We start from the raw sequence: 14,791 nt of genomic DNA, 5'->3' as shown, positions 1-14,791 counted from the left end.
CTTTTACAGAAATTAGCAGCAAGATCAATTGTTATCACCAGATGATTTTCTACAACTAATCTTTCACAAGTATTCACACAATAGGTCTTTCAACTGAGGAAAATGAATGCAAACAAACTAGCTGTGGTGCTGAACAGAAAGCAAACACATCCTGCTGTAGACTTCAAACAGCTAACAGGAAAAAAAAGGCACCTTGCATTTTGCAGAGCAAACAAGACAACAGCATTCTGTGCAGCAACCCTTCGGTGTGAGCATTTGTATTGATTAAATGCAAGAAAATGCACTGGAGAATGTTTGGTTCTAGTCTGAGACTGTAAGCAGGCACTCTGCTTTAAATTTCTGTCAGTCCAGGGCTTTGGTTACTGCTGTGATGCATATTTGGATATGCATTGTCAGACTGAGCCAGAACAGCTTACAAGGATAACGTTTAGGACTGAAGTTTTTTAAGCAAAATTCAGTAACTACCACTTGACTGAAAAACATATCTCAGGCCTGTGATGGATTAACTTGACATAGAAGGAGAGGCATTCTCTTTTCTTGCCTTCCAAATAGGCTCTAGAAAAAAGATTTTAGAAGTGCACCTGAAAATAGTTTCACAACAGGTTCCAAATCAGATCAATAAATAGTTTTTGATTTTCAGTAGCTGAGTTCTAGATCTAGAAAGATACAATCTGGCTTCAGACCTAGAAAGGCTCAAAGGGCTCCACAGAAATGCCAGGCAGGCTCTAAGACAAAGCTCTAAAAGGCTTCTAAACTACTCCAGCAGAAATATCCAGTGGCTCTCTAGCCATGCTCCAGAAGCCATGGATTCCCCTGCTCCATAAGCTGTAGATCTAGAAAGGCTGCATACCTTAAAAAGTCCTAAATGCCTTCAGAATGACCCTCAACATCTCTAGTGGGGTCCTAAATATCTGGATCTCAGGCTTCTAGCAGATTCTAGACCCAGAAAGCTAAAGGAATCCCTAGCAAGTACTAGGTCTAGAAATGTCCTTTTAAAATCTCTTCCTTATTCCTTCAAACCAAATACAAAAAAATGAAGCAAATAGCATAAATCCTTCTGGTTGACTGAAAGCACACAAAAATAATTTCACAATGAAATTAGTTCCTTAGGACTAGACTACTCATACAAGTTTCACCCATTGGAACTCTTCTAATTCCCTGAATTTTTGTTTCACACGTTTTGTGAGCCACCCAACAGACTTATAAGTCATGGTAGCAATTGCAAAAATCATGTTGTTTTTATTGTCACTATTGATGTGGACAAAGAATGTTAATTCTGAAGTTGCAATAAAAAAGGAATAAAGATCCAGTACATATGGATGGAAGACCTAAAGGTTTTTACATCATATCATGACTTTCCCTGGTTCTCACTGGAGACAACTACACACTGTTCAGTTTCCCATTTTGCTTTGAGCAGTTGATTGAATGGTTATTGAGTGATGTTCAGACATTTATGATTTCCTGCAATGTGACCTACATTTCTAAACTTGGTAAATTTATTCTCCAAGGCAGTGTATCATTTTGCATGCCATACTCATCCCAAAGGAAGCTATCAGCAGGAGATGAGGCCCAGTTTATAAAAGCTGAATGTCCTTCAGACATTTTTAACTAATTTGTTTGTAAATGTGCTATTGTCAGAGTAACATACTGTATAAAACATCTATCATTCTGTTTGCAGCTCTCTGTGACCTGAACCCCATCATGCACAGCTTTAACAGCACCCTCTCTGTGGCACACTACAAATGGGTAGAACCCATTTCTGTCCTGACATTTGCCATTTTTTTCCTCCACTGACACAGTGTCTTTTCATTATTTTTTACTTGGCACAGCCAATGGTAGAAAAGATGCTGCAGCATCCATGGTGTCATGGAGAGGTGAAATCAGATATTCTTAGCTGTCACTGCCCAGGCTGCAGCTCCTGCCATGGTACTTACTCTGACCAAGCCAATGCAAGAGTTTCTATCCCTGCAGTGTGTGACATCTCTGCAGGACAGACCACCTCTGGTGCCTGCTGCTCTCAAACCTGCCCTCAAGCTCCAGACTTGTGACAACCCATTTGCTTGTCGCTCCCCTGACCCCCTCCCTAAAAAAGAGCTGTGCAACATTTCCAAATGGCCAAACCTGAATACAGTGTGTGATCTGAAAGGTTTGGAACAGAGGCAGTAAAGACAGCTCCACACAGAGCTCAGTCATTACTGTTATTCACTTCATAACACAAAAAACCTGTTAAATCTGTGGGAGGTCCTGTGGCCCATAAATATGTGAAGGACTGCTTGGTGAGAGGAGGACAGCTCTAGTCCTGACAATTTTAAAAAACATGGCTAAAGTAGGAACTGCCTCCATCAAAATAGCTGTTTCCTAAATCACAGGCAAACCTTGCTAGTGGATGGGGATGAACCACTGGGCTACAACAAAAGGAGGGACATTGCCTGCTTGGCTTGGTCTGCATGTTCCCTTCAACACCCACATTCTCTTCTCAGCAGACTGACTTGGGGCTTGGAGCCCAGGATGGCAGGGACCAGCTTTCACTATCTGATTAGTTATGGTAGCTCTGCAGTGTAGAGAGAAACCACATACCCCTGCATGTACACAGACACAGTCAAATATAGATAATAGATTAAGTATCATATCTCCTTCATGCTTACATGTCTCTGCAACAGAAGAAAAAAGACAGATGTAGTAACCAAAGTATCTCAACACTTTGCAGACTCCCACCAGTCTGACAAAGTTGCACTGAACATTTTCTGCAGTGCAATTCAACACAGCAGAGATAACAATTTTCTGCCAAAAAAACCTGATCTACTTTACTCCATTGTACTGAAACCATATTTACATAAGAGAGATAATCAAAGGCTACTTGCACATCTGGAATAAAAGGTGGAGCTTTGAGAGAGGTTGGTTGCTCATGAAAGCCTTACAGGAGAGCCCAAAATAAGACAGGCTTCTCATCTGGGAACCCATTCCCCAATGGCTACAGACAGGCAGGAGTTTGTGGAGCTGGGCAGTGTGACACAGCTGGTGGGTGAGCTGGAGAAAGTCTGGGGGTGGCAAGGCAGCTTGGATGAGCTGGTGGATGGTTATGTGCAAGGGCTTTGTGCATGTGCAGGCAGCGCTTGATGAGCATGGAGGTTTCTTCTGGCTGGAAAGATGCATCTGAGAGCACCTGGACTCAGGGTTGAGCTGCTTCCTTCTCACCAGCCATCCAATTCTTACAGAAGATTTTTCCTTCTTGCAGTTGCTTATTAGAAACAATTTTTTGAAAAAAGAATTAAAACCTGTGTCTGTGTAGCAGGAAGTAAGAGGGAAGTCATGAGCAGAGGTGTCCTTCACTTCCCCATCAGGTGTCTAATACTGCCTCAACAATCAGAAGAAAGGATGCAAGTGCTGGAAGAGTTCATTAAAATGTACATAGTCCTTTAGTCATAATGGATTATTTATGGCAGATAATTGAAATAAATTGCTGTTTCACAGGTGCTCGATACAAACAGAATATTTGGGCTTTAAGGGAGAAACTGCAGTATGACTTCATTGGATGCTATCTTGTTTCTATGACTAATTTCAAATTCAGTGATAGAATAATTTGATTGGAATATAAATTAGTTCTGATGAAAGCAGCCTGCTTCCTGTCTGATATTCAAAAAAATGACATTGTACACCTACAAGTTTGATTTATGAGCTCTAAGACTTTTTTTCACCTGAGGTTCTAATCCTATGAGCCTCTTTTCTCTCAGCTTCTGTTGAAGAGAGGCTACTTAGCTGATCCCGTACCCCTGGGAAAAGATTTTTGCCCTTATACCTGAAGATCCTTTTTTTAAAAAGGCTTTCAACTTGGTTTTGCTTTTCAGTATGGATGCTAGTGGCTGCTTGCTCCTGCATATGCTATTATGGCTGGAAGGGTTTTGTATAGACTTACAGTTTCTGAAGAGTAACACCTAATTAATTGGAGGGACACCTCATTTTTGAACAGGTTTGAAAATTCCTCAGTGAAGACCTGTTCTGGTCTCTTTCTCAGAAGCACATACTTTCTTGTGAGATACAGCTGCTCCTTACTGCACACTCACCTCTCACTACCCTTTCAATTAAGCTTGGTGAAGTCCTGGTTCCACTGAAGTCAGTGGCAAAACAGTTGCTGACTTTGCTGGGGCCACGACTTCCACTCCAGCAAAGCCAGAGAAGACAGGACATGAAATTAAGCAGTAGAGTAAAAAGAACCAGAGAACAAGAAGACTCTGTTTTGGAAAAAAAAAATAACAGCCTTGTGGGCTCCTTCATCCAGCAAGACCCAGAAAAAATAATAGAGTTCTTTTCTAAAAAGAAAAAGGCTCCGAAAGTCTTCTGTAAGGGAAGACCACAAATAAAATAAAAGGGTCTATGAATTGTTATTTCTGCTTTGTGTGCTTTTGTTCAGCAATTTGGAATATTTATGCTGCATTAATTACTCACAGCTAGGAAAATGTATCAAAAAACACAGGTAGGGGACTAAAAGGAAAGGAAGAACAGGAGTACTTCTGCAATACTGTGCTACAGTGAAAACACAGTTGTCCCTTTCTGATGGCACAATTAGAATATTGTGCATCTAATGTTAAAAGATGCCTTTTCTTCTTTCTGCTTTTACAAGAATGCAGTTTATAATGTCAGGTAGGTAGAGAAATACCTAAAGGAATAGTGTGTGTTCTGGCCTACACTACTAATTAATTAATCAACCACATGTAATCTTCCAGTTGCTCTGCAATATTCTACTCTCAACCTGGATTAGAAGTACTTCAGCCTAGAATCAATTTGTTTTCTCGCTTCCCCTGTTCTCACCCGGTCATCAGATCATATTTTTGTCTTTCACATTTTTCTTTCCTTCCTCCAGACGTACCCAGTCAAAGTTCTGTTCAGGCTGTGCTTGCTCCGATGAGCAGACCCTCATTGCTGCTTTCAAGTGAGGTCACCATGTCCTGGGAGCTTTTTGTTCTGCTCAAAAGGCTTCCACAATGCCACTGAAGCATATTGTGCCTGTGCAGATGCTGCTGGGGAGCGCCTGCAGCACTTGTGACTGCGGGAGCAATGTCAGCGTTTGCATTTTTGAGATATATAATACATTTTCAAGCAATTCTGCTCATCTTCATTCCTGCTTCCCAGCAGTCTGTCTCTCGCTTCACTATTTCAAGTAGGTCATCAACAGCATCACTTATTACCCTCTCCCCTCTTCTCCATCATTCAAAGCAGGCTGTCCAGGACACAACACTCCTGCCACTCATGGGTCCCCTTTAAGCCCTGTTCTAGAATTCTACCTTTTAATTTGACCTGTGCAAGCAAATTGCCTACGTAAGAAACACTGTCACATTTTTATAAGGGAGCAAAACATTTCGCAGTGCCACTGAAGTTTATGTGAGGCAACACAATATAGATGGTTCCCTCACATGGAGAACTGCTGAACAAAGGCTGATGAAGTGCAAATGTCAAGAAAAAGTCTTCAAACCAGACCTTTCATTTTGGAACACGGCGGTGACAGTTATTAACACCATCAATCAGGTCGGAGCTATTGCTTTGGCACAGACTCGTGCCTAGTGGGACTGACATAAGCATGAGAACAAGACCATGGTTACAGGCAAAGAAAAAACTCTTGGGATTCATTTTCTGTTGACTTGCAAATGTTTGGACTCTGTATTTGCAGTGACTGTGCTCGAGATTGGTTTAAACAGCTCCCAAATAATACCTGCAGCCACTCACACAGATATAAATGACTTGTGGTTTGGAGCGGTGGAAATTCAGCCCACATATTTCTCATGGGAGGAAAGATACAGGATGAAATTGCAAGATGGCAGAAATATCTGCTAATTCTCTCCTCAGCTTTCACTGTAGCATTGGAGGCAGAACAGCAAAGCTTATCACTCAAGATGAGCTGTAGTGTTTTTACTTTCACACAAAAACTCCCACAACGTCAATATAACTTCCAAGAACACTGGATCTGATGAAGTCTGGTTTCCTAAGGACTTCTGTCGCATGGCTGACTGACTTGGGAGTTTAATAAGATCCAAGCGCAAAATGAAGTTTTCCTGTGAATGGGGCATTTATTACATCCTGAGTAGAATCTCTGGAGTTTAATAAAAGAAAGCTTATGCTGCAATATTTCCTTTTGAAAGGGCACTTTAGGTTTCTGTCCTCCAGCTGGATTAATATTTTTTATGGAACATGTAGGAATTTAATTTCTGTGAAGGTGGGTGTTTCTCCGCAAATTTGCTTGAAATTGGCCCAAGCTTTTAATTTACTGTGAGGAGGAGAATACTGACAGACACAGACAGACAGACACATACCCACACAATGTGCTCTCAGCTGCTATCAATAAACTAGCTAAAAAATATCAGTGTACCCTAAGGATGTGCAAACACAAAGAGAGTGTGTACATGTGAGATAAAAAACAATCTCTAGAGGCCTCTGGTCTAGACAAGGATCCAGCCCAAAGCCATCAGGCAGTGAAACTGAATGATGATCCCATCTCTTTTCTTTCTCTCTCCATCCAAGTCCCTTCCCTTGGCACTCCTGTGGCTCATGACCATGTAGGTGTCTGCTGAGCTCCTGGCATCAATAGTGAGTGTTGAGCACATCCACACAGATATTCACATGCATAGCTCTGAAGAGCCATTTTCTTTAGGTTTGCTCTATTAACTAATTGAAGAACACTGAAATGACCTGTGCAGAGAAGAAAAGTCATCCAAGTTCTGAACAGGTTGAAGCAGTACTAAGAATGCTGGTGTACCATACAAACAGTTCAAGTGAGTGCCCCTTTCCTTCTAAATTCAGATTAAAATCCCCCCAGTGAAGTATGAGATCAAAGTAATTAGAGCTTGGTCATTTATTTGCCACAACCTATAATCTTTTCAGCCCCATCTGTCCTTTCTTCCCCTGGTTATGAATGCAGAATATTATGCTTAAGAAGGAGAAGGTGGTAAATAATAAACACATAACGATTACCAAGAATAACACCATGAAAACTGATATTGGAGCAAATGATTAAACCCTTTCATAATCAACTCATTTATTAAAGTGAATGCCTTAAAGCTAAAGCTTGTCATTTATGGTGGTGTTTGCAATAGACAGTTACTCTACATATTTACTCCAAGAGTACATTTCTGTATTTTAGTAAATTAAGAAATACTGATTTTGGGCAAGTTGTTGATTTTACTGTCAGAACAAATTTAGCTTTGAGAAATGATTTTATTAACCTATTTCGTAAGTCTCTTTAAATACACAATTTGTGAGCAACCCACATTCTCTTGATTTAAATGCCATTTGTAACTTAGCCAAAAATGAATTTAAGTGGAGATGGGCCAAATGCATTTTTCATTTATGTTTATGCCATTCTGGAATAAACTCAGCAGTCTTGCAAAGACATACACTTGTTTCTAAGTGACAATAGCATTCCGTTATTTTCATTGATATAATTCCAGATTAACATGCTTGACTTCAAGGGGGTGTGATTATTTCACAGGCTTTTCTGGTTATCAGCAACAGATTTAGAAGAAGATGATTGAGTAAATTTGATACAGTTACTTTTCAGAACATGCATTCTCGGTATTTATTTCATGTCTATGATTTACTGTGTATGTGAAATACCTCAAAGGTGTGGATTTTGTGGAACTTCAATAGAGAGATTTACTTAAACCCCCTCAAAACAAATCCTCCAAACAAGAAATGCTTCCAAAGGCTTCATGTTGCAGTGTCCACATTGTGACTTCACTTACCAGTGATAAATATACAGAAAATTATATAGTATGCTACCCTAAGAAAATTAAACAGGCCACTTTTTAGGGACACGTTTACAAGCCATAATTTATTATGTTTTTTAGAATATTTACTGTCATGAATTCACAACTTAACTGAAGACTATCTCAATTTAGTGGTAATGCCATTTCTTAGTTTCCCAGAATACTGACAAAATTGAAAAATTTTCCAAAATGGGCAGCCATATTTTCTTGTAGCATGGAAACACCTGAAGTGTTCATGAAAAAAAAAAAAGGTTTATTCCTGCTTCTATGAAAAGGAAACTATACCCCAGATGAATGAAGAATGATTTGCTCTATGACATCTTTTTTCTTACCTATGACTTTGCAGAAGCCCATCCCCCATGGCATTGAACTATGCTGCAGGGTGAGCTAAATGAAACTGGTTTCTGGCAAGTAGCCAACCTATGAAGAACTAGGATTTTAGGGCTATTTAAATCTGCTTTACAAATTTAGTACATTTGATTTCAGCTCCAAATGTTTACTTTTAAAATTTAGTTTTAATTTAATAAATAAATAATTTTATTTCTAAATTTGCCAGACCCCCTGCTGAGACTGATTTGCTAACGGGTAGCTGCATTTTTCAAAAGGAAATGAAAACGATTTTAACTCCCTATTTGAGATGTAGCGAGACGTTTTCTTACTGAGCAAAATCAGCAAAAATTTGAACACAAATACACAGCACATATTACATTAGGCAAATAAAACAATTATTTGTACAGCCTGAGAGTGCAGATCCACAAGGAGAAGGCAGGGAGCAGACGCTGCATCTGGCACCCTTCCCTGACCTCAGAGCTGCCTGATCTGGTTAGGGGTGCCCCAGGCAGTTGTTAGATGCAGCCAAGAAGGGAGTGCATGTGCTGCAGGCAGCTGTGGGCTCCATGGAGCACAGCTCCTGCCAGCTGGTGGGCAGCAGTGCAGCAGGAATGCTGCTGCCTGCCAGCTGCTGCTCAGCACCTGCAGACAGGCTGGCCTCAAGGCCAGGGGCAGGGCAAGAGACACGGTGCCCAGAAGCTGTTTAATCTTAAAACCATTACCAGGCTAATTTAAGTTTGGGTTTGGCACAACTAAGCCAGCTGACCCTGTTCTGCTTTGTATGGAATAATTACACATCAACTGGACCCGAGAGAATACAAAAGCCTGTCTGTCTTACAACAGGGAGGCTGAGGGTTCTTTCCCTCCCCACGTTTGCAAACACAGAGGGTCCACTGAAACACTACACACGCAAAAGACAAAGAAATTTCAGCTCAACATGAGGAAGTTCTTTCTGTTGGGTGTGCCAGGGAGGTCGTGGAGTCTCCCTCTCTGGAGACATCCAGAGCCCCTGAATGCATTCCTGTGTCACCAGCCCCAGGTGACCCTGCCTTGGCAGGGGGGGTGGATTGGGTGATCTCCAGAGGTTCCTTCAAACCACAGGAATTCTGTGATTTGGTGACATGGAAAGACACTTCTTCCTGTTCTGATTCTAGTAAGAAAATCCCTCAGTGCTTCTGCAATAGCAGCATTAGATCCCTTCACTTAATCCTGTGAAACTTCATAAGAACTAACCAAAACATTGACCCCACATTCTTCAGGTATGTGAATGCAAGACCACAGTCATTTGCTATTACTCAAAATCTGCTTAGAAACAAGCAACAAGCTCTTACCATTGTTATGCATTGAATTTTAACTGTGATTCTCCAGTTGTGAAGGACGGAGGAAAGGGCAGGGAGAAAATGAAATGAAAAATTAACCTGATCCTGCTTATTAGCTGACACAGTCCATAATAGCTTAGTATGTCACTTGAATGCCTCAAGATTTTTTCAAGTACAGCTTCTCCCCTGTTTTGAAGCTGATTAATTCAATTATTTCTTGGCAAAGGCCAAGTCCTTCCTTGTGCTGTCTGTAGGTATGGCTCACTGACTAGCCAAGAGTACCATTTACATTTCTCCACAATTATCCATATTTCTTTTTTAGCATAAACTAGAGATGTGATAAGTTCTTTTATGCCAATTTCTTTTACTACTCCTTATTTTTGCATTTGACATAAGAACTGAAAAGCATTTTGAGAAATGGAAATGCAATAGTTTCACAATATTGCTGCTGTGTAATTACTTATTCTAATGCTCCTCCATGACTTAGAACAGATTTAGATGTAAAGAGAATATCTATTTTTTTCCATTTACTAGTTCAAGCAAATCAGTCTGAATGCTGGACTAAAGGAAAGCACTTTAAACTTTTTAAAGCAAGCAACTTTTTAAAGCAGTTTGTATTCATTACATAAGAATGTATGTATATTCTCTATATATTCACAGGCCATCTCCTGGGAAAATAATCAAGTGTGGTTTTGCATTTATACACCTTAAAATAATCATGTGAGCGGAAGAACTACTCCATACTGTGCCATTCAGAATTATCTGACTCATCCAACATATTCGATGCACAATCTTGGTACAAGACACAAGTGATCTGTCTCTACAATGTGTATCAAAGTGACAACACATAAAAAAAAACGAGGTGTCTACCTGAGTGATGTCCATCCCAGAGTCACAGCTCAATGGCTGGGTAGATGTGAGGCCATTTGAACCTATTATTGTTGTGATCACACCATTCTCATCAATTTTCCGTATCATCGTACCATCAACGAAGTAAATAAATCCGTGCTTATCTACAGTGATACCTGGATGAAGAGGAAGGGTAAAAAGAGTGTTAGTGCTGGCATTATCTTGATTTAAAAGTATCAGCTTAAAATGTTTCTTCTCTTCTTAGACTACAAAAATCTGCTGATTTAAAAAAGTATGATTTTTTCCCCCCACCCATTACTATTTGAGGCTTTTACAAACTGTATATGGAAAGTTCATACCCATCTATCAGATTAGCTTTGACCTAAAGAGGGAACATGTGAGGATGAAACAAAACAAAACAGCAGAGGCTTTGCTTTTAATGTAATTTTACATACACAGAACAAGGCTGTTCAACAAAATGTCTATCACAAAGTGGGCAATATTAGCTTTTCTAAAAACTTATGTTACAAAGTTGATTTGTCTTCTTTTTCATTTCACTTTCTTCATTCTGATGCACAGAAAATTTTTATATTGCTGTACTCTCTGAATGATGGGAGTGTCTGAGCAAGGAAGAACAAGGCTGTCCACAGAAGTGGTGCAGCCCAGGCTCTGCCCAGCAGGCAGAAGGAGCAGCTGTGCTGCAGGATGGATCACAGTGCAGTGCTGCCCAAAATGATGGTCCTGCACTGGAACCAGGCTCAGGACAGTTGTGGGCATGAGTTGGGGCAGTTCTCCCACTCCTGGATCTGCAGCAGCTCCTGCAGCACTGCACAGCATGAGGCATGGAACTGACGTGCCAGGGATGGAGCTCCAGTGCCAGGCTCTGCACGGGAAAGGTCATGGTCCTCTGCACTTCAGTGGGGAAACTGAGGAATGGTTTGGAAGGTTTGCTGTCTCCCACCAGCACCTTATGCCACAACTCACGCCCAGCCCTGTTCTGCCCCAGTCTAACAGCTCCCCTGCAGTTCTTCCTGCATTCAATTGGAACTGTAAGATCTTATTTCCCTTAAACATTGAAAATATAACTAGAAGGGCACTTCTATTCATGTTAGACTTGTGAAATCCTTTCTACCAAAACTGCTCAATTTCTTGCTTTAAACTACTTCCTAATTTCCCATTTAAAGTTGCATAACTTTGCAATTACAGCAGCTGCTGTGCACAGCCAAGCTATTTTAATAATGAATTTATGTTCTGCTACACAGAAATGAAAGGCAGAGGACTTGAACAGATGGTCTGGACAGTGGCTTATGTGGTTCTTGATTTTTGTCCCCTGCATTTAGCACAACTGAAGGCTGTATGTACTCTAAGTTTACAAAATACTTGTCTGCAGGCCAGTTTAGGATCCCATACAGCAATTCCACATGCCATTAAAAAAGAAAAATAGCCTCAAACTGAATTTCCTCAGCTTCCAGCCCCAACTCCTTATACTTAAGGTTTTTTTGTTTAATATATAGGAGCAGTTACAACTGGAAGAAAGGGAGATTAAGCAGTCTGGGGGGAAAAAGCAAGACCAGGAAACCCTGATGCAGAACATGCATCTCAGGGCTGGGAAGAGGGGGTAATGGTGTCTCCAAGCCCCTAAACATATCTTTACCTGGCAGCTGGAAATGCCTGGGGATTGAGTTTGAGTTGCACAATAACTGAGTGTAATATGCTTTCTCTTGCAGTGCTAACACCTGGGGCAGGCTCCCAAGACAAATTGCCCATGACTGGTTCTGAGGTGCCTCTTCACCACAGGTGATGTTCAGGCACCTTGCAAAGGTCTGAGGGTACGATCACAACATTCTGAGGGTATTATCCACAAAAAATCCAAAAGCCACAGCAGTTCACTTTAGTGTGCAACACTGCATCAAGCTCTCAGGTCAGCACAGTGTTGGGAGTTGAAACTAATTCTTTAAATTACCAATGCAATATTTGCATCTGGCTGTGAGCTGCCCTCAGAGGAGGGTACTCACCATCCTGTCACCTCCTCCATCCAGGACAAAAAGTACCCATGCACTGCCAAGTGCCCAAGGCACAAGGCTAGGCTACATTTCCTCATCATGTGAGATGGCTGAAGGTTCTGCAGGGCAGATGTCACCTGGGGAACTGAAATCATCTGGTGGGGGCTGGATGGGTCAGCTGGGTAAAACTGGAAGGTTATAAAAAGGCTGAAAGAGGAGCAGACAGTCTCAGAGCCTGACTCCCTGCCAGCCTGCGAGCTCATAAATCGTGACTCCTTGGAACTGGCTCCCTTAGAGGATCTTCAGCCTTTAATTAGAAAGTAACTGCACCTTTGGAAACTCCAGAATGACTGGCAAGCTCCTGGCTGTCATTTGCTCCTGAGAAGTCCAAACCTAAAAGGCTGAAGGTGAGCTGAGGTAAAGAGTGAGTCTGAGAAGCAAAGAGGTTTGCTTTGGTGTTGGGGTGACATGTGCATTCCAGCTTTGGGAAGGGATGATCTGATTTCCTTTCCAGTGTGCTTCACAAGCTGAAATGAGAAACCTGTTGTGGGTGGGAAGGGCAGCAATGGGCCGTGTCTGAGCCTGCCTTTGCAGAGGGGAGGTGCTGCACGGTGAGCTGGATCAGATCCACAGCACAGCCAACACAAGGCCAGGATCTGTCACCAGGGCAAGTGCATCTTCTGTTTTGCGCAATTTGCCTGAGAACAGATGGCTGTGTTGGCTGAAAACCATCCATTATATAAAAATCAAAAATTATGCTGCAATGAAATAAAGCTACTCAGCTGTGTTGTTGAATGGATTTCAAACACTGACTGTATAAGAAAATCAAGGATCTTTTAATGTTTCCAGTGTTTCTAGCCCTCCAGCCACTGCAGAAAGCAGCCTGCCTGCAAGGGAAGGACATATGCCAGTGCAATGGCATAAATAAGCCCATGTCTTCAGTATTTGCACTAAATTCCTGGTACTTCCTAATCAGCCAGTTTCTTCAAGTACCAGTGACTGTATGGATGTTCAGCAATGATCTACTGCTTCCAGAGCTTATGACTCTACAGTAAAACAACACAACTTTACCTACTTGAAAAAATTACTTATGCATTTAAGTCTTGTTGACAAATACCCTACATAAGCATCCACTGGAAAACAATACAGATTGGTGGCTAAACTGTCCCAATTTATTCATTAGAGTTGGATTCATTAATGCTCCTGTCACATTTTACATGATGCTACATATAATCTGTACTCCAAGAGCTTATTTTAATCCTTTTCTGACGTACAGTGTAGTGCAGAATCAAATCACACACAGCACAGCAATTGTGCTTTAATCACCAAGGAACTGGGGGAGGAAACATGCACATGCTGAGGGTAATGAATTGCACTTGAGTGCAAGTGGGAGCACTGCTCAACCCTTGAGTGAGTAAGAAAGGTAATTTTTTTTTTTCCCACAGAAGGAGATGGACTTTGTATCAGGCTCTGGGTCTGATTCTGTTTTTCTTTTCTTAGGGAACTGTAACACCAAATTCTATGCCCAAATGATGATGTCTTTGGGCACAAAAGGGCCCCATGACCTATTGCACATATGACAGACTTACCCTGCTTACATACAGATTGCTCATTAAAAACTGATGGCTGGGTAAGGACAAAATAAATCTGTGCCAGGATTTAGTCCTGTTGTTTGACTCAGAGCTGAGTATCAGTCTTGCTGAGTGACATGCTTGTGCTGCAGGACTGGTTTTGGTCATATTTTAGTCCTGGAAATGTCCTGCATAGGGCTGAACTTTGTACCTGAATGTGAAACAGTAGTTTTTATGAAGATCTATCTCCAGTGGATTTACATGCAGGCATTTTGGAGCAATATTTATAACACTCAGTGGTCTTTTAATCAGTTCCATTTGAATTCTGTTAACTAACATTAAAAATTAAGTGCCAGTAATGCTGTCAAACGTGGTGACTAGGTATTATTACTAGAAAGACTATGCAGAAAGTTTTCCTTTTTATAACTGTTTTCTCCAACAAATAATAATTAGTACAGGAGCTGGGTACACCCATGATAAACACAGAGGGACGACTGTAACCTCTCCTGTTATTTGCTCTCCAGAGTACTTTTGGTTAAAGGGTTATTTCCCTTGACAGCTCTGCCTTAGGGCACATACATGACCATTATAAATCAAATAGCACTCAGAAAGCAAACTGATTGCTTTTTGTGTAGTTATCATAGGTATAAATTCAAAATACATATGATCATTCAGTCTAGGAATTTTGCCATTTCAGGAGTTAACCTTAAAGTGGTAAAAATATGGATTCAAAGTAATATAGTAACTACCCTATTAAGATATTTTCTTTTTTACCCCGTGTCATATCCCACACTTGCACTCTAAGAGAAGCTTTTTTTGGGAACAAATCCTTTTCAAACATGTCAATAAAGAGCAGCTAGAATGATATGTGGCCCACTTCTAGAAATTCTACTTTACTCTTTTTGTTCAGCTGAAAAGTTACAAATGAGCATTCTACATTGAAAACTTCTAATTAAACTTCTGAA

General features: G+C 40.9%; 1 protein-coding gene across 2 annotated transcripts in view; it reads right to left on the bottom strand.

The window, feature by feature from the left end:
- TENM1 (teneurin transmembrane protein 1) overlaps positions 1-14,791 on the bottom strand; it is a gene marked incomplete at both ends in the record, with an annotated part of 224,038 nt that overhangs the window by 33,111 nt on the left and 176,136 nt on the right. For both annotated transcript variants that reach the window (XM_084212897.1, XM_084212898.1), the window contains one exon: positions 10,274-10,428. In XM_084212897.1, coding sequence (XP_084069023.1) covers positions 10,274-10,428 — 155 coding nt within the window. The remainder of the gene's footprint in view (positions 1-10,273; positions 10,429-14,791) is intronic.

This window comes from Fringilla coelebs (genome assembly GCF_963513975.1).
Source record: "Fringilla coelebs genome assembly, chromosome: 11".
Taxonomy (NCBI): Eukaryota; Metazoa; Chordata; class Aves; order Passeriformes; family Fringillidae; genus Fringilla; species Fringilla coelebs.
This window is presented reverse-complemented; position numbering and strand designations above follow the sequence as displayed.